The sequence below is a fragment of the Narcine bancroftii genome, chromosome 1, assembly GCF_036971445.1.
Source record: "Narcine bancroftii isolate sNarBan1 chromosome 1, sNarBan1.hap1, whole genome shotgun sequence".
Classification (NCBI taxonomy): Eukaryota; Metazoa; Chordata; class Chondrichthyes; order Torpediniformes; family Narcinidae; genus Narcine; species Narcine bancroftii.
This window is the reverse complement of record NC_091469.1, coordinates 385,499,125-385,525,570: the sequence shown is the minus strand read 5'-3', so window position 1 is coordinate 385,525,570 and position 26,446 is coordinate 385,499,125. Positions and strand designations below refer to the sequence as shown.

Genomic DNA, 26,446 nt, shown 5'->3' with positions numbered 1-26,446 from the left:
TGAGATTTCAAAGGCCTGTCTCTTCATTTACTTCACTTTTGCACTAACTAACTAAATATTTAGTACCATCTACCTTGTATTATCTTTCCATACCGGGGTAATTTGATGTATATAGTTTTTACAAAAATAACTGGCTACAGCAAGAGAATTTGCTGGATATGTGCATTTTATTTACATACGACATACCTTTAAATTTGCTTGAAGCATTAATAACTGTTGTAGAACTAAGATCTAAGATGGACAATGAAAGTATCAAAAGCTTCTACATTTAAGGTTGGAATTTAGGATTTTTTAACAAGAGATTAAGGATGGAGTGCATGGATTAAAGTTTTAAAGCATGGCCAATAATGTATTAAAATTCAGAAAGTTAACAAAAATTGGAAGAAGTTTGAAAAAGTCTGGATGTGGAGGAAGTTGTCATAATGGGTTAGGGTGATGGTGGAAAGAGACGTGTGTCTTCAAAGTTTGTGTGGATGGATATGATCACAATGAATTTGAATCAGTAGCTAGGTTCCCAAGTTTTTCTCTGCTGTTTTGATAAGATCATGGCTAATTTCAACTCCACATTCCTAACTACTTGCAGTAATTATTCATCCCAAGTGCATATCTCTGCCTTAACAACACTGTTTCTGCTTCCATCTCCTTTGAGGAAAGAAAGTTCCAAAGTCCAACCCTTTGAGATAAAAATGTCTTAAATGGATAATTCAGTATTTTTAAATAATTTTAGGTTCTATTTAAAAAGCAAACATCCTCTCACTACAAAAAATGAACTTGAAAGAACTATAACCCTAAATCTTGAACTGTCATTGGAGAAGGATATGTAAGCTTATGTTGACAACTGCAGGGGAGCTGATAAGCAAAGTCAAGTTGGAGATGCTCACTTGCATTTGCAGGGATGATTCTAAAACCTTGGTTCTGTAGTGGAACTGAAAACTTTAGCCTCTACCAGTATTTAGAGGTGGCTTGGGAGGAATTGCTAGAGCAGCTTGCATGCACACATTTTAAAACACAGAATATTTTCAGGACTTTTGCAAGAGGCAATGAAGTATTGACATACAGCTTGCCTGGGAGAACATGTGATTTTTCCAGGCAGACTCAGAACAGTTTTGCTCTCAGAGAGGGAGGGAGTGAAACAGAGGAGAGACACAGAAATCAGTTCCAGAAGGACAAAGCTGGCAAACTTTTGAAGGCTGTCTGGTCAAAGAAGGCTGGCTGTCTGAAAGGAAACCTGAAAGAGGATCATCTGGAGAACTCTGAAGGGGGCAAGTTTTGTCAGCAAGACTGATTGAGAAGGAATCAGTTGCAGATGTCCTGGAAAGGAAATCTCTCTCTGAAGACCAGCAGGAACCCTCCTGAGTGGTAACCATTTGCCTGTTAAGTACCAAAGACTGGTGAACTTTGTTAATGCTAACCTCTGTGCACAGTACAAGAATTGCCTGCAACCAGTGAGATTGGACTGAAATCCAAAGAATTTTTGTGGTCTTAAATACACATGCCTGTGCTTGGTATTAGAGGGGGGAATTAAGTAGGTTAGGTAGGTTGAGTAAGTTGATAGTAATAAGTTAAAATTTAATTCTGTTTTCTTGTTCAATTATAATTAAGGACTACTTTTGTTTAGGTAACCCTGTGTTGTGGTGCATATCTATTGCTGCATGTTTTTGGGGTCCTCTGGAGAGGTAAATCTAGTGCCTCCTTTTGATGATGGAGATATAGATATCTATTTTCACCTATTTCCCGGCGAGTCCACACCCATAAAATGTTACGGAATCCATTGCTCTGGGTGACAGATACTGGAAATCTGAAGTAGAAATATAATGTTCTTTACCTCCTTAAGGTTTAACAAATTTGACTGAAATATTCTGAAGTATTTTAAAATTTTTTAGCTTTCTATTTAAAAATTCTAAAACATTTTGGTACTGAGAATTGGTTCTGGTTTCCATTTCATACAAGTGAAACATAAAGAAGTAATGAGTAAAGTTGAAAAAGAATTTGATGTTTCTAAAACTGCAGTTTGTATAATTTAAAAAAGACTGAAGGTGTTCCTGACACAAATATTAGGAAAGGGATGTGTAAAAAGGCATTTCAGTTTGGTGGTGGGGGTGGGGAGAGAAAGACCCAAACTACAGACTTTAAATCTAAAATTGCCACAAGTTCCATGGTAAATTCTGGAAAACCCAGAAAGTGGTTAGAATGTGCAACTTGCTATCACAATGAATAATAAAAGCTGAAATAGAATAATTTGGGTGAGAAAGTAGATAACCATTTGGAGAAAGGAACAGAAATGTATAATTAGAATTAGCTGAAGAATATAAAATGTACAGAGTGTGAATCAATTTTTGTGGAAACCACACATTAGTAAAGCTTAGTTCAGATTACTTTGAATGCTGTCTAATAAAACCTGATTTAAGAGGATGGTTTTGACTGTCATAGGTTGCCTGCTTTGCTGAAGGGCCTGTATTGTGCTGTAGTGTTCTATGATTGGCTGTGAACATCTCAAATTCCCTGAGAGATTGTCCAAATCATTTGGTAGAATGCCTAATCTCCAGAACCCTTAAACTAGCACCAAGTCCTTGGTTGGTGTTAATGGTCCTCCCAACCACAGCTGGAATCTTTATCCCAGTATATGATACACTTGAAGTGTCTGTGGTGTGGATGAAAATGCCATATGGACTGCTTGCCAACAAGTTCTGGAAAAGAACTTGTCAGACTTTGTCCCAGCTGGGACTATATGTTCTGCATATTGAGACAATGTTATGAAAGATGCATTTTAGTTTGCCTTGGTTTTCTTGGTCTTTTGGTGCAAGATGACCATGAGTGAATACTGCTAACAGGGGTGTTCCAAGGTACACGACTAGGTGCTGAGGGACACAATGGTACAACCACTACAGAACCTCAGAGGCACAACAGCATTAATATTCCAACTGTCATTGCACACTCAAAGGGTTGTGCCCTGTGTAATAACCTCACAAACATTTCACTGATGCAGTGTTTAAGGATAAAGCATTGGTGACACTGACATTGCAAGGAAATATATTGAATTGCATGATTTTTGAATGGTGTGACAAGTCTCAAATGTAATGTATCTACGATCAAAGATGTATATTTCATGAAAAATAATTTCAAGCCAGATACTATTCAGCAAGACAAACCTCAATTTAATTCAGACCTTGTATCCAACCACAATCTCCTGAAAAGCAGTGGTAAATATATGCTGCATACAGTTGCAAGCACTCAATGTTCCAAGCAGTACAAGCTGGATCATAGATCAGGTCTAGCATACATGGGAGTTATTTGTTTGTAGCCCTTTTTTAACTTCTGGTTGGATGCTAATTGTACTTCATTGGCTTTGTATTTTATTTGGCACAATGACAATAAAGTTGAATCTAATTTAATCTGTTTACATTCTGCTCAAAAGATTAGGTCTAATGGCAAAATGTTCAGCTAATAAAATTTTCTTGGAACCCATCAGCCTTCTTTCTTCTTTGGCTTGGCCTCGCAGACGAAGATTTATGGAGGGGTAAATGTCCACGTCAGCTGCAGGCTCGTTTGTGGCTGACAAGTCCGATGCGGGACAGGCAGACACGGTTGCAGGGGAAAATTGGTTGGTTGGGGTTGGGTGTTGGGTTTTTCCTCCTTTGTCTTTTGTCAGTGAGGTGGGCTCTGCGGTCTTCTTCAAAGGAGGTTGCTGCCCGCTGAACTGTGAGGCACCAAGATGCACGGTTTGAGGCAATATCAGCCCACTGGCGGTGGTCAATGTGGCAGGCACCAAGAGATTTCTTTAGGCAGTCCTTGTACCTCTTCTTTGGTGCACCTCTGTCACGGTGGCCAGTGGAGAGCTCGCCATATAACACGATCTTGGGAAGGTGATGGTCCTCCATTCTGGAGACGTGACCTGCCCAGCACAGTTGGATCTGCAGAATGCAACACAACAAAGAATTTTGCAAGTTTCCCTTAACAGGGCTTTGGGGTGAAATTAAAATTCGCCAGACTTTAATCTACTTTCAAATCCTCTTTGTTCACCATACAGTAGTGCAACGCTTCCCAAACTGAGTTCTGCCGAAGAAATGAGTAGTAATAACTTTTTCTTTAAATTATCTTTTTACCTGTGTCTTTACTGCCATCACAAAAAACGATTTTAAACCGTTGCCTTGCTCCTAAAACAAAATAGCGTCCTGAGGCCATTAGACTCTGATTTCTTTTGGGACAAGGCTGGCCACATTTTTAAAAGTGAAACTGAAAAATATTCCATGTGTGCAGTACAGTGGGAATGGCTTTTGCTGAGTCAGTGGTTTTTGTTTTTCTCCCTTGCTCCCTCCCTCTCGCTGAGGTTGGTGTGGGAACTGGTGATGGTGTGGGTGCTGGAATGGTGTTGGTCGGGACCAGGGCCTGCATTGATAGAAGCATTGGGGGCTATGGTATGTTTACAGTCGGGGTCTCCGGTGGGGGCAATGGCGGCTCCAGTACTTGGTCAGCAGGGATGGAGGTGAGCGATGGTGTTCGAAGCTAGGGCCTGTGGGCAGCAGGGGCTGGGATGCAATCCCATGTCGGAGGCATCAGGAACTCTACCTGTGGGCAGCCAGGGCCAAGGTGGATACCTGCAATAGGGCGACCTGGTCTGTGGGTGGCTTGGGACAGGTTGGAAACCTGCTTCTGGAAGGTTGGTGATGGTGGGCATGTGGGGTCTGGGAGGTTGGTGATATTTGTATTTATATTCAGTTGATACAAAATAATCAAATTCTGAAGAAGAGGGATTTCACAAGCCCTGCCTCAGATTGCTTTCTGTTTAAGAAAAATAATTTAATTTAAAATGGACTCAACCATGCCTGAACCCAGAGGTTGACGCCATTCTATTTCTGATCGGCTTCCAGTTTGTAACTATGGGGTTCTGCAATTTCCAAGTGCTCTCCAAAAGGGTTCCACGAGCTAAAAAAAAAGGTTTGGGAAGCCCAGTAGTGGTGTATGTCTCAACTGCTCTCTTGCTGCCATGCTTAAGGCTAAATGTTTTGGAATACTTGTTTAACTAATAAATGTCAATTGTTAGAAATGCTGTAAGTGGTAACAGAGCCTGGGAAATTGGAGCTTTCAGAGGGAAAGCAATAAAGGGACAAAAGCACAAAATTAAAGTTGGTCGTCATAGTACAAAAAAATTGCAGCTGATGCATTGCCTCCACTCGAATAGGAAATTAATGAGGAAAAGTGCAGAAATGCTTGAGGTGAGTAAGAAGTGACACAAATAAAAAATGCTACCATGCAGGAAGAGATAAGAAGTAGGTGTTTAACAATGAGTTCACTGGAAGTGGAGTAATCGAGCTTAACCAATGAAAGTGGTGGCTTTTGGGATGGAGTTTAGTTGACAAGAGTCTTGTGGTGATTGAGTACTTCCTCGTTAAATAGGAAATTGGCTGCCCCCCTTTAGGATTGTTATGATACACTACAATTCCTTTTGCATGTCATTATTTAGTCAACTCATGTGCAGAGTGAATCCCAGTCAGGAAAGCCAATGACCAGTTTTCAGTCAGCCCTGCTGCCTCACAACTGACTTCACAGTTAACATTCAATGTAACCTAGCAGTTTGTTTTAAACCATGGGTTGATTGGGTTTTTTTTGGTGCTAAAAGATATTATTGCTTATTAGAAAACATTCAAGATCGGAAAAATCCATTTTGAATTATCTTGTGCCATCTAAATCCTGATATTGTTTGTAATCTTTTTAGTCCTCTTTGTTCAAGATTTGGCATTAAGTAATTTGGCTGATATGCAGAACCAAAAGATGTACAACATGTATGATTAAACATAGGATTCACAGTGGATGATTAAGGAAATGAAAATATATTCTATATCCTGGGCTTTGCAGAAAAAGTTTTTTTATTCAAATAAATGACACAAACCCATTCTTTTTCTATTCCTTTTACTCTATTAAAACATCTATTTCCTTTGATCAAGGAAATGGAGTAAAACTCTGGATTCTGCTTTGCAGTGGATAATGAGCTGTCGAGTGAACAAGTTGTTTCAGACTAACTGAGTAAAGTATTAGAACTACTGTGAATGATATGTCCTGATTGCTTTATTTTTTTTTCCCCCTAGGAGTGTTGCAAAACCAGAAAGATATAGTGGTGACAACATAATTTACAAACCACTTGGGGTAGGTTCATAGCCTTCATATCAGTGATTAATTGCTCAGTTTATGGTTGGCACAAAGAATTGACTTTTTTTGACATTCAGAAATAGGTTGACAGTGCTGTGAAACTGTTGCAAGCTTCAGCTCACCACTTGGTTCTAACTTCATGTCCATATTTTCTGTTCTGTAGGAGAATAGTCCTGATATGGTATATCTGGGTTCATTAACCAACTTTGACCTGGCATTTGCCTGGACTCAAGATAAATGTGTTCCATTGGTTCGAGAAATCACTTTTGAAAATGGGGAGGTAAATTGAGATTAATCTGCATGTATATTGTACTTTTACAAAATATTAACATTGTGTCGTAAATTTCCTTGGAATACATTGCTGAGCCAAAGCGATCAATATTTTGGTCCGTTTTTAGTTTTAGAGCAAACCATAAAGCTTTATTGATTCTTTTAAAAAAGATATTAAGGAATGCAGATATCAAAAAGATCAACCTTCTTATTGGAATGAAGGATCAAATGGCATTCTTTTTCTTGATGCTGCATACATCTCTATGCTGGGCACGCCCAAAAGCTTGGTTATATATCTTTGTATATATGCAAATCACAGCATCTCCAGACTTTCTTGTGTGTACTCCTGCTTCTATTATCATGTATTGTGGAATAATGTCCAAAGTACAAATAACCAGAGACATAATTTACAATCATCAGTATTTGCTATTATGTCGGCAGTCACTGTTTGCAGAAAGTACAAAAAAAATAGAAACTTCGAATAGCAAGTTTATTAAATAACTAATACAAATGGCATTTGGATTCTGATTTTTAAAAAAATTGGAAAAATCCATCAAAAAAAGAGAACAATGAAAATGAAGCGTGCCAGCTCAAGTACAACAGAGTGGAGCCTATCTAATCAAATGCCCTCCAGCTGGGTTTTCATTCTAAAGCCTTGTTTTAAAAGCTATCCAAATTTCACAGAACATGAATGTAATTGAGGACTGGTTATGTCAATTGGTTTTAACTGGCAACTTTCACTGAGTTCTTTTACTATTTAGGAGTTGACTGAAGAGGGCCTACCATTCCTTATACTGTTCCACTTGAAAGAGGACACCAAAAGCTTGGAAAAATTCCAGCATGAAACTGCACGTCAGTTAATCAGTGAAAAAGGTGATTTTTCTAGTTTATTAGTTCATAATAGAAATGTATGTACATCATTGTCTGATCTATGTGTTCATCTGAGTAATGATCTCCTCTACCACATGGCATCTTAAGGTTGTAAAACCTCTGAAGTCTCTTGGGTCATAATTATCATACACATTAACACGGGAAATTGGTTAAAATTGTTAGAGGCACGGGAAAAGGCCTTGGGGGGGATGGGGAAGCTTTCAAGGAAAAAAGATGGAGCGGCAGAAAGTTTGAAGGAGAGAATTCCAGAATTTATAATGTTAGCAGCAGTGCATTGGGGTGTGCTTAAGAGGCTAGAATGGAAGGACAAATATCCAGCAGGATTGAATGGGTTAAAGTCAAGGCCATGAAGGAAGGATAATAATTTTCTTGTAATTTTTATCACTTAGCTTTCACTTTTTAAACTCACTTGTTACCTTTTCTGGTTCTCTATCCCCATCACAGAAGACTAGTATCTACTGACCCTTGTTATAAACTTGTCGACTCTCATGGCTACCTGATTACACATCTTTCCATGGTCTTTTGACACCCTTTTCTCCCAAATTTCCTGTCTCTGCTGCATCCAATGAGGCCTTTCATTGTAGGACATTGAGAAATGTGGCTTCCCTTCTGTTGATGGAGACTTCTATATTTCCCAGGCTAATGCTCTCACCTCCTCCTTCCAAACAGATGACTCCCATAGTGTTCACCTTTCATCTTGCTAACTTTTGCAACCAGTGCATCATCCTTCATTTCCACCAGCTGCAATGAACTCCACTACTCGTTTCATTTTCTTCTTTTTTCCTCTTCCCTCCTTGACAGCCTAGTCTGTTCATCCTTCCTCACCCAATCCTCCATGATCCTTAGCATTTACCCTGCAACTTTAGGAGGTGCAGCACTTGTTTCTTTATTTCCCCCTCACCATAATCCAGGAGCCTAAACAGCCCTTCCAGACAGTGAAAAGATTTATGTGCACTCCTCCTATTCTCATCTACTGACTTCAGTGTTCCCAGTGTGGCTGCCTCAACATCAGTAAGATGACGGGCAGACTCAGCAACCCATTTGCAGAGCCCCTAGCTCTGTTCATATTAAAGCCTTTATTGTAGTCAATTCTATGCAAAGTTTGGTTCAGCCATGCTGAGGAAGAAAATGCAATACATGGCTGAAGAAGAAAATGCAATACATGGCTGAAGAAGAAAATGCAATACATGGCTGAAGAATGAAGCTGTGATAGAGATATGTCGATGGCTGTGGCTTCTCCAGTGCAGGGAGTAAATTTCTGAAATTTTGTTCTGAATCTGCAGATGAAGAGTTAATTTTCGTGGAAGGTTCAGGAGCACTGCAGTAGAGTTTGTGTTAACATTCAAGTGGATTTTTTTTCTACTTGACTATTTTGAGAGGATAAATTGTTTGACAATTCTGGTAAAGGATGAAGACAACAGTAAAAGACTAGTAAAGAAAGTAATTGCAGGTCAAACTTTTTTAATATTTTATTTAACACTCCATACATGCAGCAACTACAATTATTAAAATATATATAGCAAAGAGAACAAATTGATTACATACATGATGGTTTACAATCCACCCCAAAACCCCTCACTCCAACCCAAAAAGAAAAAAAGTTTTATTTAAAAAAAAAATAGAAAAAGGAAAAAGTAACAAAGAATCTTGGACTGTAGAGAGATGTCATGCAGTACAACTCATCAGTTGTAACACAAACATATAGATGAGAATTCTGCAGGACTCGAGGGGTAAAAAGGACATCACTACAAATTTAATCCCATTATTTGAGTATAGGGCACCAAATTTGTAAAAACGTGGAATATTTATTTCTTAAATTGTTAGTAATTTTTCCAAAGGGATACAACTTTGCATTTCAGCATTCAACATTGACAATGTTAAAGATGTATCAGATTTCCAAGTGATTACAAATACATTTTTTTTGCAACTGCTAATGTTAATTTAACAAATTTCGAATGATAATTTCAATTTAGGAGTCGTACCGTCAATATTTCCTAATAAAATCAGATAAGAATTTAACAGAAAAACTACTCCTGTAACTTGTAAAATTACTTAGACACCCAAAAGGATCTCAGATTTGGACAAGACTATGTTGAATGTATGAAAGATCCTACATCCTCACACCATCTAAAATATTGATCTGATAAATCTGATTTCAATCTATCTAACTTCTGTGGTGTAAGATCTAATTGATGTAAAAAAAAATTGAACTAATCTATACCTTACATTAATAGTATTAGTCATAGGGAGGAGTCACGTGATGGAGTAGTGGCCGGACATGAACTCCAGCCCTCTCCAGAAAAGTCGGGAAAAACAAAGGAAAACACAAAGGGACAGAAATAAAAGTTACAGAAAAGTGAGTATAAAGGTGGAAAGAAGATGGCGACAAAAAAAGAAAAATCGAAAGCAACGGTAAGAAGAGAGGAAGAGAAGACAAAGGAGGAAAAAGGTGAAGGCCTTACCTGTCCGAAGAGGCCCGCTGCGGAGAGAGAAACCCGCTCCCTCAGGTCGGTAAATAATGGACTACAAAAATGGCTCACAGAGCCGAGTAAAAGTGCGCAACCGCGCATGCGCGGAGAATCGCGCATGCGCGATGTGAATGAAAAAAAACACACCGACGGGAGGGGGGACCAGCTGGGGAGTCGATCTCCACAGCCGGCAACGACAGCTGCAGAACACCTGCAGCAAGAAGAGACCACAGAAGACAATAGAAACAAGAAAGAAGAGGAGGAAAGGGCACCAAAGAAACAACAGATGGCCAACCCAGAGGAAGAAGAAGAGGAAGAGGAAGAGTACAGTGAAATAGAAGAAGAAAAGAAAGGCAAGATAAAGGATATACTTTCTCTTATTAAAGGATACATGGAGTCATTTAAAGAATGGCAAACACAGGAATTTAAGGATTTAAGAAAAAGAATAAACAACACAGAAGAGAAAATAAATAAAATAGAGATGACCTTAACAGAAATGGGAAAGAAAATGGACAAGATGGAAGAGCGGGCAGTAGCAGCAGAAATGGAGGTAGAAGACTTAAAAAAGAAATTGGAGGAATCTAATAAAAAAACTAAAGAGACACAAGAACTACTAGCTCAAAAAATAGATACAATGGAAAACCATAACAGAAGAAATAACATAAAGATAGTGGGCCTTAAGGAAGATGAAGAAGGCAAGAATATGAGGGAGTTTATAAAAGAGTGGATCCCTAAGACCCTAGGATGTCCAGAACTACAGCAAGAAATGGAAATAGAAAGGGCACATAGAGTATTGGCCTCTAAACCACAACCACAACAAAAACCAAGATCTATTGTAGTAAAATTCCTAAGATATACTACAAGAGAAAAGGTACTGGAGAAGACAATGGAAAAAGTAAGAGAGGGCAACAAACCACTGGAGTATAAAGGGCAAAAAATCTTCATTTATCCAGATATAAGTTTTGAACTCCTAAAGAAGAGAAAAGAGTTCAATACAGCAAAGGCGATTTTATGGAAGAAAGGGTATAAATTTATACTAAAGCATCCAGCGGTATTGAAAATATTCATTCCAGGACAACAAAACAGACTATTCTCGGATCCAGAAGAAGCACGAAAATTTGCAGAACATTTACAAAAATAGACTGAGGGAGGAAGACGGGTAATGAGAGTTAAAATGATCACGATTGATATGTATGTGGATAAAGACAAAAATAGACTGAGGGATGAAGACGGGTAATGAGAGTAAAAATGATCACGATTGATATGTATGTGGGTAAAGACAAAAATAGACTGAGGGATGTAGACGGGTAATGAGAGTAAAAATGATCACGATTGATATGTATGTGGGTAAAGACAAAAATAGACTGAGGGATGAAGACGGGTAATGAGAGTAAAAATGATCACGATTGATATGTATGTGGGTAAAGACAAAAATAGACTGAGGGATGTAGACGGGTAATGAGAGTAAAAATGATCACGATTGATATGTATGCGGGTAAAGAGGTATAAGAGTGAATAGAGACAATGTGCATACGTGAATGTATCTGTACTTCGAGGAAAATATAGATAGTATAGACAAGAATTAATAAGGGAAGGTAATGGAATAGAGAGAATAAGGAGGGAATTAAAAGAGTGACCTTTGTGACATATAAAAAGTGAAATCTTTTCTGGGGGGGGCGGGGTGGGGGGAAATAGCGGTCACTGCAAAATCAGTTGACGCTTGCGAGTGGATTCGCAAATCCAAATGGAGAGGGGAGATGTGGTTGTCCGACAAGGGATAAAGGACAACTCAGGAGGGGAAGGGGAGATTGGGGATAAATAAGATAGAAATAGGAGAATAAGGAAAATGTTGGATGTTGTAGGAATGTTGTCTTATAAAGAGTTGAAAATAAGAAAACAGAAATGGAAAAGGAGGAAAGGTAATGATGGAAAAACGGAAAGAGAAGACAAACAAAATATAAAAGGGCTACGCTGAACTATATGACTTTAAATATTAATGGAATACATAACCAAATTAAAAGGAAGAAACTACTAAACTTAAATGAATAAATGTATTCCATTAGAAAAAATAACATATAGGTTAAGAAATAATATTGAAATATTCGAACAAGTATAGGAGCCTTACATTAAATGCAATAGCGAAAACCTACCGGGGACAAACATTACCTAAGTTGATGGAAGGAGAAGGAAAGAAAAGAATGGACTCAGTAGAATTTCTGGTGTATTTTTGTTGAATGACAACATTGTCTGACTGGCTTAATGCAACCTAGATTGTATACCTAAAATGGATGAGAGGGGTGGGTGGGGGGGTGGCTTGGGAGGAGTGGGGGGGAGAAAAAGTCACTGTATATGTGTGAAAAAGAAATAGTGTATATCATGGCTAATGTGATTTATGGTGTGAAAAATAAAAAATTTAAAAAAAAAAAAAATAGTATTAGTCATAGAATCTTTACATAAATTTTCCCAAATTTGTTGATCTATTGTAATATTCAAATCTGTTTTCCATCTCTGTCTAAATCTAAACAATCCTAATTCAGGAGTTCCTACTTGTAATAACAAATATATCAAAGAAATAATTTTTTTGACACTCCCACTCCTAATAAGTTCTACCTCAGTACAATTAGGCAAAAATATTGCTGGTCCTAATTAATCTCTCAAATATGCCCTTAATTGAAAATAACAAAAAAGAGTATTACGTGATATATCATATTTGTTCAATTGTTCAAACGACATTAATTATCCTCTCTCATAACAGTCTTCCACATTAACAATTCCTTAACGATACCATATATTTAAGAACTTATTATGTCTTGAAAAGACCAAAAGAGGGTTAATCAATGGCAGTTTATTGATAAACCAATATCTTCATTTTATTCCAAATGTTGAGTAAATGTTTCAATAGTGGTATGTCTCTTATCAGCAGCCAACAATTTCAATTCCCACTTTTATATACGTCTTTTGGATTCTTTTCTCCAATTGTGTCCAGTTCCATGTTAACCCATGCCTATTTTACATTTTCAAATAAAGAAGCAAGGAATCTAATCTGTGCTGCTCAATAATAATCTTTAAAATTAGGGAGCTGTAGTCCTCAGAGTCCATGTTAGAAAATCCTGCCATTTTTACCTTTCCAAAGAAATGGCCTTGTTTGTTTATTTAATTCTTGAAAATAATTTTGAGGTAGTGATATTGGTAACGTCTATAAAAGATATTGTATCCTTGGAGATACATTTATCTTTATACAATTCACCCTTCCAACCAAAGTTATGGGTAAATTTATCTTTTTTTTTAAATCTTCCTCAAACTTTTTTAAGTAAAGATAAATAATTCAAATTATATAAATTCTTCAAATTGTCATCGGTACATATTCTTAAATATTTAATACCTTCCTTTAGCCATTTAAACTGCGTGTCTCTCTGACACTGGACATAAGCATAATTTCACTTTTATCACAATTATAATCTGAAACTTTCCCATATTCTTCCAGTTGGGCATGCAATCTTCGTAAAGATTACTCTGGTTCAATCAAATATATTGAAACATTACCTGGAAATAAACTGATTTTGTGTTCCTCTTGACCTACCCTAAAGCCCTTAATTTGTAAATCCAAGCGAATCATCTGGGCAAGCAGTTCTATAGCTGGTGACAAAGGGCATCCTTGTCTACTTGACCTTGTTAAATTAAATGCCATAGATACCTGTCTGTTTGTTACTACTTTAGCTTTAGGACTATTATATAATGCTTTAACCCAATTTTTTTTTAATTAATTCAAATCGAAACTTTTATAACACCTTAAACAAAAAATCCCATTCTAATTTATCCATCACCTTTTCGGCGTCTAAAGCCACTGCAACACTTGGATCACTTTTTTTTGCACTAAATGAATCATGCTACAATCTAACTACATTTTTGGAAGATTGTCTTTTTTTTAACAAACCCTGTCTGATCCATTTTAATTGTTTGAAGTAACAAATTATTCATTCTATTTGCCAAAACTTGTCCTACTATTGAATGATCTACATTTACTAATGAAATCGGTCTATATGATGAAGGTTTCAATGGGTTTGTCTTTTTTAGGAAGCTTGATCCAATACTTGCATAAAAATGGGAATTAATAAATCCTTTATAAAATTCAGATGGGAATCCATCTTCTGGAGATTCTTTGCTATGTAAAGAGTTCATTCCTTCTCTTACTTCTGCCTCAGTAAACAGTGCATCAAGTTCAGTTTATTCCTCTAAACTTAACCTAGACAGTATTACCTGCGATGATCATTTATTTTAGTTTCCTCTCCTGAAGATTTCAAAGTATGCAATTTCATATTAAAAAAATTCCTAAAAGATTCATTTATTTCTTGAGGTTTATGTGTAATTACATTAGAATCCTTTTTATTACATTAATTATTCTCGAAGCTTGCCCTGCTTTTAATTGCCAAGCCAAAACTTTAGGCGTTCTCACCCAATTCATAATATTGTTTCCTCATCTTAATAATAACTTTATCAGTCCAATAAGTTTGTAACGTATTATATTTTTATTAATCAATTCTGTGTTTGTCTTCAGAAACTGACTTTTTCAGATCTTTTACAAAAATTACAGTTTTAGAAACTGATCTACTTTCATATAATTCTTTTTTTTAATATAAGTAAAAACATAATTTTCCCCACAAGTATGCTTTTAAAGGATCCTATATATGTTGAATTCAAATTTGTATCTCAAAATATTCTAATATGACTTCAAACAAAATCACAAAAATCTTTCGTTTTCAACAACAGAAAATTTAATCTCCACCTATATGTCGACTTCTCTTTATCAGGCCTAGTTATTAACAAAAGTGAATGATCAGATAAAATCCTTGTCTTATAATCTGCTTCAAGAATCCTAGCTTGTAATTGAGCTGAAACCAGAAATAAATCAATTCTAGAATAATAAATCTGCTAGAATAAAATTAATAATCTTTCTCTCTAGGATGAATTCTTCTCCACGTGTCAATTAAATTCAAATCTCTCATCAGACCCAATGTAACTTTAGCAGCTTTTGTTTTTGTTACTTGAGTAGCTCTATCTAACAAAGGATCGAAACAAAAATGAAAATCTCCTCCTATTAAAATATTTTCATGTGCCTCTACTAATTTTTTTTAAAAGTATCTTGAATAAATTTCTCATAAGTATTTGGAGCATACAAATGCAAGTGTCCACATTTCTAAAATATTTGACAATATATAATTACATTATCTACCTGCAGGGTCTATAATAATATTTTGAACCTTAATAGTTAGATTTTTTTTTAAATCAAAATTGCTATCCCTCCTTGGATTAAATGAAGAAATCATATATCCCACCTAATCTCTATTTGCAGGTAAAACTTTGATTAAATAGGCAGGAATGGAACCTGGTTTCATTAGAGGTGGAGTTGAAAGAGAAATTGTGGTAAACAGTATTTTTTTAAAATCAGCACACAGGTCAAGAAGGTAGAAGGGGACTGTATTATTTTTGACATAGTTGTACAAGTTGCTTTGTTATTTGGATAAGAATCTTTTCAATACTGAGGGGAGTAGAAAATCTTAAAGAAAATGTATATTGAAGGTGAGATGTTGGTTTACAAGCAATGAAGATGAAATAGTCCTATTTAAAGTAGAGCAGAATGCTTAAAGGAAAATAATGATCAAGTTCAATTTTATTGTCATCTGGTTGTGTATATATACAACTTGATGAAACAACACATCTCCAGACAGTGCGCACACACTACCCCCTACAGTTTTCACCAATTTTGAGGAAATAAGCTCTAGGGAGCAGGTTTAAACTTGAACAGAAGCAAAAATCAGCCTCTGGTCTTGTGTTCTTTAAGATAGTGACCTCACCTCTGCCTTCCAGTCAAAGAATCATGATTCCCTTGGCATTTAAATAAATTGGAAGCATCTTTTTAATGTTGATACAAGTTTCAGGATAAGAGAGTTCAGTTTTTAGTGTTTAGACTAGAGTGGAAAGAGACTGGTCGTGTTATATAGACATAGTATTGTGCTTGTTCTCATTGATGGCTGCCAGCCCGGGGCTCAGCTGCCAACAGTCAGGCTGTGCGGGCTGCCGGGGTTTGCCTGGCCTCCGGCGGCGGCAGCAACAGGACCTCGGGCCTCCGGCAGCGGCAGCAACAGGACCTCGGGCCTCCGGCAGCGGCAGCAACAGGACCTCGGGCCTCCGGCGGCGGCAGCAACAGGACCTCGGGCCTCCGGCGGCGGCAGCAACAGGACCTCGGGCCTCCGGCGGCGGCAGCAACAGGACCTCGGGCCTCCGGCGGCGGCAGCAACAGGACCTCGGGCCTCCGGCGGCGGCAGCAACAGGACCTCGGGCCTCCGGCGGCGGCAGCAACAGGACCTCGGGCCTCCGGCGGCGGCAGCAACAGGACCTCGGGCCTCCGGCGGCGGCAGCAACAGGACCTCGGGCCTCCGGCGGCGGCAGCAACAGGACCTCGGGCCTCCGGCGGCGGCAGCAACAGGACCTCGGGCCTCCGGCGGCGGCAGCAACAGGACCTCGGGCGGGCATGCTGCTACTCTTCCGTCTGTTCCAACGACATGGTTCCGATTCCAGGGCTCACCACTCCATAACTGTGGACAGCAGTCGTAGATCTCCAGATATGGTTCGACCTAAAAGGGGAGGCAGGCCTCTTCAGTCCGGTTAAGCAACCTGCATAGGAGAAGGTCACTCCGAAATAAAACCTACAACCCAAGGACCTCGCTGCCACATCCCAGCTTGCTTGGCCACGGCACACGAACCATGGATGTAAAGGGTGGAGCCAGTACTGCGCACACTGTATTCCACCTAAAAGCTCCTTTGCGCAGGCCCGAGGACAGGTCCATGTCCTCCCCCTCAAAAGATGCACACAAACTCAAGCTAGCATGTTGGAACATCAGAACCATGCTAGACAAGGCTGACAGCCACCGACCTGAACGTCGGTCTGCCCTCATCGCACATGAACTCCTCAGACTCGACATCGACATAGCCACTCTCAGTGAAGTCCGCCTTGCAGATGTAGGCAGCCTCCAAGAACACGGCGCGGGCTTCACACTCTACTGATCTGGCAAGCCTCAGGCTGAACGATGCCTATCTGGTGTTGGCTTCATGGTCAAGAACTCCATTGCCTCCAAACTCAGAAACCTCCCGATAGGCCACTCTGACCGGATCATGTCCATGCGACTCCCCCTTCAAAACAAGCGACGTATAACTCTCATCAGTGTCTATTCTCCAACCCTTCAGGCAGAACCAGCAGAAAAGGACAAGTTCTACACTGATCTGCGCAACCTCATCCAATGCACCCCTACAGCCGATAAGGTTGTCATCCTTGGCGACTTCAACGCTCGCATCGGCAAAGACTCAGAAACCTGGCCAGGAATTCTTGGCAAGCATAGTGTCGGCAAGTGCAATGACAACGGGCGCCTCCTGTTGGAACTCTGTGCAGAACAGCGGCTTGTCATTACTAACACCCTTTTCCAGCAGAGAGACAGCCTGAAGACTACCTGGATGCATCCCCGATCCAAACATTGGCACTCCTGGACTACGTTCTGGTGCGAGGAAGAGACAAACGAGATGTGCTCCACACCAAGGTCATGCCCAGCACGGAATGCCACACTGACCACCGGCTTATTCGCTGCAAGCTCAACCTTCACTTCAAGCCAAAGTTCAAGAACAGTGGAGCCCCCAGAAAGAGGTTCAATGTTGGAAACTTGCAGTCAGACGTAGTGAGAGGAAACTTCCAGGCAAACCTCAAAGCAAAGCTCGAAGATGCAAACTGCCTCACTGACACGTCTCCTGAAACCCTCTGGGATCAGCTGAAAATGGCCATACTGCAATCCACTCAAGAGGTACTGGGCTTCTCTTCCAGGAAAAACAAGGACTGATTTAACGAAAACAACCAGGAAATCCAGGAGCTGCTGGCAAAGAAGCGATCTGCCCACCAGGCTCACCTTGCAAAACCTTCCTGGCCAGAGGAAAAACAAGCCTTCCGTCTCGCATGCAGCCACCTTCAGCGCAAGCTCCAGGAGATCCAAAATGAGTGGTGGACTAGCCTGGCCAAACAAACCCAGCTCAGCGCCGACATTGGCGACTTCAGGGGTTTTTATGAGACACTAAAGGCTATGTACAGCCCCTCACCCCAAGACCAAAGCCCTCTGCGCAGCTCAGATGGTAAATCCTCCTCAGCGACAAGATCTCCATCCTCAATCAATGGTCAGAACACTTCCAATCCCTTTTCAGTGCCAACCACACAGTCCAAGAATCCGCCCTGCTCCAGCTCCCTCAACAACCCTTGAGGCAAGAGCTGGATGAGGTCCTTACCCGGGAAGAGACATATAAGGCAATTGAACAACTGAAAAGTGGCAAAGCAGCAGGTATGGATGGAATCCCCTCAGAGGTCTGGAAGGCTGGCGGTAAAGCTCTGCATACCAAACTGCATGAGTTTTTCACGCTCTGCTGGGTCCAAGGAAAGCTGCCTCAGGACCTTCGTGATGCCATCATCATCACCCTATACAAAAACAAAGGCGAGAAATCAGACTGCTCAAACTACAGGGGAATCACGCTGCTCTCCATTGCAGGCAAAATCTTCGCTAGGATTCTCCTTAATTGACTAATACCTAGTGTCGCCGAAAATATTCTCCCAGAATCACAGTGTGGCTTTCGCGCAAACAGAGGAACTACTGACATGGTCTTTGCTCTCAGACAGCTCCAAGAAAAGTGCAGAGAACAAAAAGGACTCTACATCATCTTTGTTGTCCTCACCAAGGCCTTTGACACCATGAGCAGGAAAGGGTTTTGGCAAATACTAGAGTGCCTCGGATGCCCACCAAGTTCCTCAACATGGTTATCCAACTGCACGAAAACCAACAAGGTCGGGTCAGATACAGCAATGAGCTCTCTGAACCCTTCTCCATTGACAACGGCGTGAAGCAAGGCTGCGTTCTCGCACCAACCCTCTTTACTATCTTCTTCAGCATGATGCTGAAACAAGCCAATAAAGACCTCAACTATGAAGACAGTGTCTTCAATCTGAGGAGCCTGCAAGCTCACACCAAGACACAAGAGCAACTTGTCCTTGAACTACTCTTTGCAGACAATGCCGCTTTCGTTGCCCATTCAGAGCCAGCTCTCCAGCGCATGACGTCCTGTTTTGCAGAAACTGCCAAAATGTTTGGCCTGGAAGTCACCCTGAAGAAAACTGAGGTCCTCCATCAGCCAGCTCCCCACCATGACCACCAGCCCCCCCCCCCCCACATCTCCATTGGGCACACAGAACTCAAAACGGTCAACCAGTTTACCTATCTCGGCTGCACCATTTCATCTGATGCAAGGATCGACAAAGAGATAGACAACAGACTCGCCAAGGCAAATAGCGCCTTTGGAAGACTACACAAAAGAGTCTGGAAAAACAACCACCTGAAGAAACACACAAAGATCAGTGTGTACAGAGCCATTGTCATACCCACGCTCCTGTTCGGCTCCGAATCATGGGTCCTCTACCAGCATCACCTACGGCTCCTAGAATGCTTCCATCAACACTGTCTCCGCTCCATCCTCAACATTCATTGGAATGACTTCATCACCAACATCAAAGTACTCGAGCTGGCAGAGTCCGCAAGCATCGAATCCATGCTGCTGAAGACCCAACTGCGCTGGGTGGGTCACGTCTCCAGAATGGAGGACCATCGCCTTCCCAAGATCGTGTTCTATGGCGAGCTCTCCACTGGCCACTGAGACAGAGGTGCACCAAAGAAGAGGTACAAGGTCTGCTTAAAGAAATCTCTTGGTGCCTGCCACATTGACCACCGCCAGTGGGCTGATATCGCCTCCAACTGTGCATCTTGGCGCTTCACAGTTCAGCGGGCAGCAACCTCCTTTGAAGAAGACCGCAGAGCCCACCTCACTGACAAAAGACAAAGGAGGAAAAACCCAACCCCAACCCACCAATTTTCCCTTGCAACCGCTGCAACCATGCCTCCTGTCCCACATTGGACTTGTCAGTCACCAACGAGCCTGCAGCAGACGTGGACATACCCCTCCATAAATCTTCGTCTGCGAAGCCAAGCCAAAGAAAAAAAAGTTATAATTATAATGGGGCCCCCTATATAATCCAAATATGGCTGCCCTATATTGATAAATATGTCATAATTGTTTCTTAAGTTGTATGTAATTTTTTCCAGAGGTATGCCACTATTCATCTCTGCAGTCCATGCTATATGTAGAGGGGAGTTGAATTTTAAAGTAATTGCAAAACATTTTTAGCCACTGTTGAGGCTATTTTAACAAATGAAATTTGGAATTGTTAGTTTATTGCTTATTTCAATAAATTGATAAAGCTCCGAGTCACCAGTGAAAGCCACCCCTGTTATCCTTGTTAATATTTTCAGCAATATCCTGCCAGAAACTTCTGCCCTTCACACACTCCTAAGTAGCATGTTAAAACGTTCTTATTTCTGTCCCACAGCTAAAATACATTTCTGATATTTCAGATCTTGATTTATGCAACTTCTGTGGTGTGAGATATAGTTGGTGTAGGAAATTATATTGCTCTAATCCATATGTTGCATTTATCATTGATGTGTCATGCTATTGAAACACCAATCGGACCAACATCTTTCTATTATTGAAACACCTAGATCTGACTCCTATCACCTCTATAAACCTGGTTTTGCACTTTCATCCTGAAGCGCATGGTTATAAATTTATGTGTGTTCTCCAGCCAAATTGTTTGTTCCATTTCACTAATTACAAGTGAGGACCCCATCTTTCTCTTCGGAACAATCTTAGCTGGAGAAAACAAAAAGTCCATTTAGCTACTCTGTATTTATTTATTAATTGTTTGGAAGACAAAAGAGATCCCTTCACATAACGATCATCAATCTATCCTATTCCTTTATCATATCATGAATTCAGTTTTTTGTTACCCAGATTCATAGGCATCAACAATTTTTACATTATGGTATTCTTAATGATATACAGTACAACTCCAATTATCCAAAATGCTCGAGATCGGTCCTATTTCGGATAAATGATTTTTTAGAGAACTGGTCATTTTCTTTTAAAAATAAAGAGCCTAGTAGAAATAGCAAATCACTTGTAACAGTGTTTAAACAACTAACAACGAGGGAAGGCTTTATAAGCACTAAAATAATGTTTAATTCTTACCAAAAAAATGCTGGTCATGCTGATCACTGACATTTCCCTACCAAGGCCCTGCTCGTGCTAAGAACCCAAGGGTTCAGCTCCTGCCCAGGATCTTGAGGTCCGCTGCTGCCACTACTGGGAGCCCAAGGTTCCCACTGCCATGCCGGGAGCCCAAGGTTCCCACTGCCATGCCGGGAGCCCAAGGTTCCCACTGCCATGCCGGGAGCCCAAGGTTCCCACTGCCATGCTGGGAGCCCAAGGTTTCCACTGCCATGCCGGGAGCCCAAGGTTTCCACTGCCATGCCGGGAGCCCAAGGTTCCCACTGCCATGCTGGGAGCCCAAGGTTCCCACTGCCATGCCGGGAGCCCAAATTTCCCATTGCCATGCCGGGAGCCCAAGGTTCCCACTGCCATGCCGGGAGCCCGACATCCCCTGCCAACTCGGCTGATTTGGATCGTTTATCCAACAGTTTTAAAAACTGAGGATTTCAGTGAATTTTTTTTAATACACATTTATTGCCATATTCTAATCATACATATTAATATAGCATTATCTGTCCCTTTTGTTATTAACAACATTCCACTTAAAGTCCTTCGCTGTCTCTTTTATTGAATTCAGTCCCATATGGATTCAAGAAGGGGGACTGTCTTCTTTAAAGAAGAATGATAAAAATCTTGCATGTACTGATAAATAGTACTTAAAATCAGGAAGCCTAAGTACTCCCAGTTTATAGTCCCCTGTTAGCTTTTCTAATGAAATTCTCGGCACTTTGTTATTCTATAGAAATAGCCTTGTGTAATTATTTAATAATTTTAAAAAAAAATAAGGTAGTGCAATAGGCAACGATTGAAAAAGATACTGTAATCTTGGCATTATCTTCATTTTAATACAATTAACTCTTCCCACTAACTTAATCAGCAGGTCTTTCCATTTCTGTAAATCTCATTTTTTTTCTCAAAGAGGAGTGTAATTAAATTTATACAAGTTCTCTAAATTATTATCTGTCATTATTCCTAAATATTTGATTCCATCTGTCTTCCATTTAAATCTACTACCTTTCATAATCAAAATTCTTCAATGGCATTATCTCACTCTTGTCTATATTTATTTTATAACCTGATACTCTTCTATATTTTTCTAATGTTGTTTGTAATTTTATCAAGGATTCAGTTCGGTCAGACATGTATAATAGCATATCAACAGCAAATAAGCTCATTTTTTCTTCCTGTTCAACTTTGAAGCCCTTAATATCAGGATATATAATCTCCACAAAAGCGATGGGGACAGAGGATACCCCTGTCTAGTTTATCAACTGTAGGGAAAAGCCACAGACATCTGATTATTAGTTATAATTTTGGCTTATGGTTTATGATAGAGTTCTTATCCAATTTATAAATTTTTCCAATGTTTTAAATAAGAAAATCCATTCTAATCTATCAATTAGTTTCTCTGCATCTAGGGAGATGGTTATACTTGGATTCATCTTTGATTTTTGTCATGTATATTATACTAAATAGTCAACCTAGACTATTTGAAGAATGTCTTCCTTTGACATCCCACCTGGTCTGTATGTATTAATATTGTCCCAATCTATAAGCTAGTGCCTTTGCCAATATTTTATAATTAGCATTCAGGAGTGATGAGGTTTATAATGGGTCTCTACTTTTCTTCGGTAGCACTGTAATTATCACAGTTGAGAAAGATTACGGGAGGGTTTGGGTTTCCACCGCCTCGTCCAATAAACATAACATAACATAACAATTTACAGCACGGAAACAGGCCATTAGGCCCTTCTAGTCCGCACCGAACCAAACACCCCTCTCTAGTCCCACCTCCCTGCACAATGCCCATAACCCTCCATCTTCTTCTCATCCATATACCTGTCCAACCTTTTCTTAAATAATACAATTGACTCCGCCGCCACTATTTCTCCCGGAAGATCATTCCACACGTCTACCACTCTCTGAGTAAAGAAGTTCCCCCTCATGTTACCTCTAAACCTCTGCCCCTTAATTCTTAACTCATGTCCTCTTGTTTTAATCTTTCCTCCTCTTAACGGAAATAGTCTATCCACATCCACTCTGTCTATCCCTTTCATAATCTTAAATACTTCTATCAAATCCGCTCACACCCTTCTACGCTCCAAAGAATAAAGACCTAATCTGTCCAATCTCTCCCTATACTCTAGATGCTTAAACCCAGATAACATTCTGGTAAACCTTCTCTGCACTCTCTCCACTCTGTTTATATCCTTCCTATAATTAGGCGACCAGAACTGCACACAGAACTCCAAATTAGGCCGCACCAACGTCTTATATAGTCTCAACATCACCTCCCAACTCCTATATTCCATGCAATGATTGATAAAGGCCAGCAGACTAAAAGCCTTCTTCACCACCCTATTCACGTGAGTTTCTACCTTCAAGGAACGAAGTACCGTTACTCCTAAATCTTTCTGCTCTTCTGTATTCATCAATGCTCTCCCATTTACCACATATGTCCTGTTCTGATTCTTCTTACCAAAATGAAGCACCTCACACTTATCAGCATTAAATTCCATCTGCCATTTTTCAGCCCACTTTTCTAAGCAGCCCAAATCCCTCTGCAATCCTTGAAAACCTTCTTCATTATCCACTATTCCACCTATCTTAGTATCGTCTGCATATTTACTAATCCAATTTACCACCCCATCATCTAGATCATTAATGTATATAACGAACAACAATGGGCCCAATACAGATCCTTGAGGCACACCACTGGTCACCGGCCTCCAACCTGACAGACAATTATCCACTACCACTCTCTGGCCTCTCCCTTTCAGCCAATGTTCAATCCATTTGACTATCTCAAAATTTATACCTAAAGACTGCACCTTCTTAACTAACCTTCCATGTGGTACCTTATCGAAGGCCTTACTGAAGTCCATATAGACAACATCCACTGCGCTACCCTCATCCACATACCTAGTCACCTCTTCAAAAAATTCAATCAGACTGGTCAAACATGACCTTCCTCCCACAAATCCATGTTGAGTGCTCCTGATCAGACCCTGTCTATCCAGATGTTTATAAGTACTATCTCTAAGAATTTTCTCCATTAATTTACCTACCACAGACGTCAAACTTACAGGCCGATAGTTGCCAGACTTCCTCCTTGAACCCTTTTTAAATAACGGAACCACATGCGCAATGCGCCAATCCTCTGGCACTATCCCAATATCTAATGACAATACATCCATCATAAGAGCCATCAACAAATCTTTAATTATCTTTAACTCCTCCCCTGGAGATTTGTTAGCCAAAGTTTTCTCAATTTCTTCTCTTGTGAAAAGGGCATTTAAATCAACGTTCTATTTCTTCTAATTTTGGAAGTTCAACATTTGTTAAAAATTCATCCATCTCATTTTCATGTCCTAATAATTCTAATTTGTATATTTTCATATAATATTGTCTAAGAATATTATTTATTTATTTTTGTTTATATGTTATAATATTGGCCTCTGTTTTCATTGCATTTATCATTCTAAATGACTCATCTGCCTTTTCCTGCCATGATAAAACTTTATGCCTGTTCTCCTAATTCATAATATTTGTGTTTGTTTTTTCTCTGTTCTATACATTTGTAATGTTATATTTCAGATTTTTATTCTCAAATCTATATTTTTCTTGTAACCCTGCTCTCTGATTTTTTTTTTCAATTTTGTTATGTCTTTAAACCATCCAGCTCTGTAGCATTTTCTCGATTTTTTTTTTGGTGTAAAATAATATTTCCTCATATTAAAAAGCTAATATCGGTTGAAGAAAGATTAGTTTCACAGAATAATTCTATCCCTTAATAAACTTCAAAAGTCCTTCCTTTTCAACATTGAGATACCATCTATACCATTTTTCCATCATTACGATAGTTAAAGTGATCTGATGAAAGTCTTGCCAAATATTCTGGGGTTTTTTTAACCACTCCATTTTTTAACTGGGTAGACATTAAAAAACAAATCAATCCTCATATATGAATCATCTATCTTGAGTAGAACAAATAGTCTCTTTTATCAAATTTCTTCTTTCTTTGGCTTGGCTTCGCGGACGAAGATTTATGGAGGGGGTAAAAAGTCCACGTCAGCTGCAGGCTCGTTTGTGGCTGACCAGTCCGATGCGGGACAGGCAGACACGATTGCAGCGGTTGCAAGGGAAAATTGGTTGGTTGGGGTTGGGTGTTGGGTTTTTCCTCCTTTGCCTTTTGTCAGTGAGGTGGGCTCTGCGGTCTTCTTCAAAGGAGGCTGCTGCCCGCCAAACTGTGAGGCGCCAAGATGCACGGTTTGAGGCGTTATCAGCCCACTGGCGGTGGTCAATGTGGCAGGCACCAAGAGATTTCTTTAGGCAGTCCTTGTACCTTTTCTTTGGTGCACCTCTGTCACGGTGGCCAGTGGAGAGCTCGCCATATAATACGATTTTGGGAAGGCGATGGTCCTCCATTCTGGAGACGTGACCCATCCAGCGCAGCTGGATCTTCAGCAGCGTGGACTCGATGCTGTCGACCTCTGCCATCTCGAGTACCTCGACGTTAGGGGTGTGAGCGCTCCAATGGATGTTGAGGATGGAGCGGAGACAACGCTGGTGGAAGCGTTCTAGGAGCCGTAGGTGGTGCCGGTAGAGGACCCATGATTCGGAGCCGAACAGGAGTGTGGGTATGACAACGGCTCTGTATACGCTTATCTTTGTGAGGTTTTTCAGTTGGTTGTTTTTCCAGACTCTTTTGTGTAGTCTTCCAAAGGCGCTATTTGCCTTGGCGAGTCTGTTGTCTATCTCATTGTCGATCCTTGCATCTGATGAAATGGTGCAGCCGAGATAGGTAAACTGGTTGACCGTTTTGAGTTTTGTGTGCCCGATGGAGATGTGGGGGGGCTGGTAGTCATGGTGGGGAGCTGGCTGATGGAGGACCTCAGTTTTCTTCAGGCTGACTTCCAGGCCAAACATTTTGGCAGTTTCCGCAAAGCAGGACGTCAAGCGCTGAAGAGCTGGCTCTGAATGGGCAACTAAAGCGGCATCATCTGCAAAGAGTAGTTCACGGACAAGTTTCTCTTGTGTCTTGGTGTGAGCTTGCAGGCGCCTCAGATTGAAGAGACTGCCATCCGTGCGGTACCGGATGTAAACAGCGTCTTCATTGTTGGGGTCTTTCATGGCTTGGTTCAGCATCATGCTGAAGAAGATTGAAAAGAGGGTTGGTGCGAGAACACAGCCTTGCTTCACGCCATTGTTAATGGAGAAGGGTTCAGAGAGCTCATTGCTGTATCTGACCCGACCTTGTTGGTTTTCGTGCAGTTGGATAATCATGTTGAGGAACTTTGGGGGACATCCGATGCGCTCTAGTATTTGCCAAAGCCCTTTCCTGCTCACGGTGTCGAAGGCTTTGGTGAGGTCAACAAAGGTGATGTAGAGTCCTTTGTTTTGTTCTCTACACTTTTCTTGGAGCTGTCTGAGGGCAAAGACCATGTCAGTGGTTCCTCTGTTAGCGCGAAAGCCGCACTGTGATTCTG

General features: G+C 40.3%; 1 protein-coding gene across 3 annotated transcripts in view; it reads left to right on the top strand.

Moving 5' to 3' along the window:
• The window catches only part of erp44 (endoplasmic reticulum protein 44), a 123,949-nt gene that overhangs the window by 82,990 nt on the left and 14,513 nt on the right, over window positions 1–26,446 (top strand). For all 3 annotated transcript variants that reach the window (XM_069913565.1, XM_069913566.1, XM_069913567.1), the window contains 3 exons: window positions 6,084–6,141; window positions 6,308–6,424; window positions 7,176–7,287. In XM_069913565.1, coding sequence (XP_069769666.1) covers window positions 6,084–6,141; window positions 6,308–6,424; window positions 7,176–7,287 — 287 coding nt within the window. The remainder of the gene's footprint in view (window positions 1–6,083; window positions 6,142–6,307; window positions 6,425–7,175; window positions 7,288–26,446) is intronic.